This window comes from Sabethes cyaneus, chromosome 2 (assembly GCF_943734655.1).
Source record: "Sabethes cyaneus chromosome 2, idSabCyanKW18_F2, whole genome shotgun sequence".
Lineage (NCBI taxonomy): Eukaryota > Metazoa > Arthropoda > Insecta > Diptera > Culicidae > Sabethes > Sabethes cyaneus.
In genome coordinates this window covers 93473123-93477543 of record NC_071354.1, presented here as the reverse complement: position 1 = coordinate 93477543, position 4421 = coordinate 93473123, and the positions used below count along the sequence as shown (strand labels likewise).

Genomic DNA, 4421 nt, shown 5'->3' with positions numbered 1-4421 from the left:
CGTCGGAAGCGCCGCCCACTGGGGGGAGGCAACTCCCCGCAGAAATCACTACTGTCTAGGTTTATTTGTTTTCCTAGGTATACCTGGGTTTTCTGGAACGAGCGATAGCGAGTAAGGAGAGGATCGCGAAATGGTACTTTCCACGAAAAAGTTTTCCGTGAAATGGTACATTCCGCTTAAGGTTTTTCGCAAAATGATCTTCGGCGAAATGTTCTACAATCATGGTGAATATTACTATCCGCTTTCTGGCTAAGCAATGAGGGGACAGGGGAGTTGTTTTCTACTTTACTGTGAGGAAAAATTGCAAATTTGTATATTAAACTACCTATTTCTGGTACTAATAAGCATTAACATAAGTAGCAAATCAGCGTGTCTGGCATTTTATACTGCACGTTGTTGTATATTAGCTTTTTGACTGCATAGGTGTTGTAAATTGGCATCCAAAATTGTATTTAAATTCTTCGTGTCGGTAATTAGCCGTAAATTAGCATTGTCAGCACTATAAGAAGGTTATCAGTAAAGTAGCTGTATATTTTGCCAAAATAGTATTTAAGTACCATTTAAGGCGACTTTAATGCTTATTGGCCTACATTTGAATAGCATTGGTGATGCTTATTGGTTACCTGGGATGCTTTCATAGTTACGTAACTGCCAAAATGAATCATCTAAGGTTGAACTCCTCAGAAACTTGTAAAACTCGAGATTGTGACAAAGATGATCCGAGATTTATGATTTATGTACAATACAGGTTAATTGTGGCAATACGAAGTTTGTCGGGTCAGCTAGTTAAATAATAAAGGTAGTTGAGATGTTGTAATGATATTGACTAATTAAACGTTATAATGCAGTGTCTTGTGCAGTTGATATGTCGTTCGACGGCTCAATTATTTTGAATATATTCACATTCGGCTTGTCAAGCCAAATTGAGATGTTTAAAATTCGAAAAAATATAATTATATCAAGCGTCTTAGTAGTATGCACGAAATAACGAGAAAAATTAAATTTGTTTATGTAATTGCCAGTCTTTCATAATACACTACTGAAGCTTTTTTCAGACTTCTATCTTGATTTCTGATACCGCTCTGCTGCATCTGCAAAAGGTATTTTTAAGCACATTTAATGATTTTGTAGTCCACTAAGTGGACACCACTTCCTTATGGCGGGCAATACTTTCCGGAAGGCTTAATGCAGAAAAATGAAATCCACCCACAGCAACACGACAACTCTAGCTTGTCGTTACGCTGTTCAAATTACTCAACTGCCACCTCCCTGGTTGGCGACAGACACTGCCTATCAGGACCCTCAAGAATTTACGATTCCGACGTAAAATGTGACTGGCAAATTAAAATTAATTAGTATCCTCCGATGAATCCATTTTAATTGGATTTTACTCCCGTCGCACCTGACCAGCCGAGCCTGCGACCCACACACATACACAAACACACAAGCAAGCCTTGGCGACGCCAACGATTCCCGGAAAACTAATGGCCATTACGGTACGGCTGATGTTGAAATGAACAAATAAATCTTCGCTAACTGACCGGGCTTGCTGACCAATTCAATAGGAAGTTTACGCTTCCCTTTAAGGTTCCATTTACACCACTGGGAAAATCGCGCTGTTCAGAACGGGGAGAAACTGCCATATATCAGTAAATGACGCTGGGAACCAAACGACATGGTTTTACCATTTTTGGTGCCTAAGGGATTTTTTTTTTGTCATTTACAAACATTTGCTACTAAAATTGCCCGGTTTAAAACATCTGAGAAAAAGTTATAAGTAGACCTATCAATTTCTGTTTATACTTAGAAGGTGGCACCCTATATTTAAAAATTCTAAAATGAAAGAACTGAGTTGTACCTAATCAAGGTTGAAATCGTTTGCGCATAAGACACCAATAAGTTGTTTTATTATTATGATCAAACCAACACTGCTGATAAGATGCTTGATATACCATTCCAATCTGATCACATGATAACTGTAGCATGAAGAAACGTGACCAGAACACAATGTATATCCTGTTAATGAACATTGTTTCGATAACAATGACAAGCCTGTCGATAAAGGTTGACATTTTTTTATGCTTAGGAGATAGCAATTCAGCATACTATACCGCTATTAGGCAGAATTCTTTCGTATCAGACGGTCGTCGGTAGTCATGATGAAGTTAACAGCAACAATATGGCTGTCTAGTTTGTTAGCAACAATCGCGTATGGATATCAAATAGAACAGAAAGATTCCCTTCAAATGGTTGATTTGCTACATCAACAATATGGTTAGTGAAGATTTTTTTTCGACCATATATTTTATAGAAGATATTTCCCAACTAGAAGAATTTCAAAAGGAGTTCCAACTGTGGCTGCAGACTCGCGAGAAGACAGTTCGCCTACAGCAATTGTTTGACGTTTGGAAGTTAACAGACGAAGAACGTCGGAATGGCCTCGAAGATCTCCCAATCGAACGACAAACAGAGTTCTGTATTCTTTGTAGATCCATGGTATCGCAACTGATTCAGCAGCGATTGGCCGGAGCAACCAGAGTGGATATGTTCGCTACAGCAAATGAATTGTGCATCAGTCTGCAGATTCAGGAACCGGACGTTTGCTTCGGAGTAATAGATTTGAACATCGACTTTTTCCTATACATCTTTGACGAGCGACCCACGTTACAAGCGGACAGTGTATGCGGTGTTGTTTTTCAATCATCGGCATGCGTTATCAGTGACCCTGAGTTTCTCGACTGGTCAGTAAACGTCGATGCGAATGGAGAGCCAATTACGGTAGGTTTGAAACTGTAAGTCCTGTGCCCTCTAATAAAACTACATTTCAGCAATCAAAACACTTTCCAAACACGCGGGGTGAAAATGACATTAAAATAGTACAAATTACTGATCTTCATTACGATTCCAAATACGAAGCCGGTTTTAATGCCAACTGTAATCGACCGGCTTGCTGCCGTAATGATCAAGGTATTCCGGATAACCCCGTGAATGGTGCCGGGTTCTGGGGAGACTATCGCGACTGCGACTCTCCGTGGTTCTCTGTCGAAGACACTATTGATCACATTGTCGAGCACCATCCGGATGCGGCATACATATACCACACGGGCGATATAGTGGACCACGGCTTTTGGGAAACCTCAATCGGCCATAATATTCGTACCATGAATCGGTTGCACAATAAACTTCTGGAAGCATTTCCCAACATTCCAGTTTACAATGCAATAGGCAACCATGAAGCCCACCCATCAAACGTTTTCGCACCAAACATTTCAAATCGTCCGGAATTCTCGGTAGGATGGTTGTACAGCTACTTGGCAGATGTTTGGGGACACTGACTGCCACAATCGACTAAAACTACTATCCAACAGGGCGGTTTCTATACGACACTAATAAGGTCTGGATTGCGAATTGTTGTCGTCAACACTCAGGTTTGCTACCACTACAATTGGTGGATTTTATGGAATCCGGGATACCTTGCAAGTCAACTCCAGTGGGTGCATGACGTTTTATTACATGCAGAGCGAAACAACGAAAAGGTTCATCTGCTTGCTCACATTCCGTACAGCTCAACCAGATCGACTTTTTTCGTGTGCCAGCGAGAGTTTCGACGAATTATCGAACGATTCCACAACACCATTAGTGGAATGTTTCATGGACATACGCATCGGGATGAGTTCAATGTGTACTATTCACGAGAAAATCCGCAGTATGCGATCAATGTGGCGTGGAACGGAGGTAGTGCGACAGCTTACAGAAACGTTAATCTTAATTACGTCGTCTATTATGTAGATCCGGAAACATACGTTAGTCACATTATCATACCAAATACTCGTAGTTATTAATTTTACTCATGCGAATATTTTATTTTACAGCAAGTGACCGACTTCGAATCATACATCTTCAACTTGACCGATGCAAACCGATTCCCAGACCGTCGTCCGGAGTGGTATAAGCTGTACTCCTTTGCCGAGGCGTTCGGTATGCATAACCTGAGTCCAGCCGAGGCTGATACTATGATTAAACGTCTTGGTACACCGGCCGGACGGAGCGAACTGCGCCAGTACTGGGAGTTTAAAGTCAAGATGGGAGACCCGTCACTGGCAGCAGGATGCAATGATGATTGCTTGCTCGATCATCTGTGTCAAGTTGTCGTAACCGAGCTGGGTGAAAATGTGAAATGCGACGAGCTGAGGGAAACGTTTTTCGGTTAATAAAATTACAAGAATAGAGTTAAATCTACGCCACGGAAAAGAGTGAAGGAATCGTATTTTATTATTGGCAGTAATAAATAATTAAAGTTCTTAAAATTGGATTCACGCTCGAATTGGTTCTATACCTTTTTCTTCTATCAGCTGAGAGCCACGCCGCTCTTGCCGTATAAAGAATTACTCTCCACTATACTCGATCATGGGCTTCTCGTC

At 41.1% G+C, this 4421-nt stretch overlaps 1 protein-coding gene across 1 annotated transcript; it reads left to right on the top strand.

Moving 5' to 3' along the window:
- Nucleotides 1–2271: 2271 nt before the first annotated feature.
- LOC128735697 (sphingomyelin phosphodiesterase-like) lies at nucleotides 2272–4211 on the top strand. Its single transcript, XM_053830181.1, is given in 3 exon segments — nucleotides 2272–2778; nucleotides 2829–3803; nucleotides 3873–4211. Coding segments are annotated over 3 exon segments (1821 nt in total).
- The last annotated feature ends 210 nt before the right edge of the window (nucleotides 4212–4421 follow it).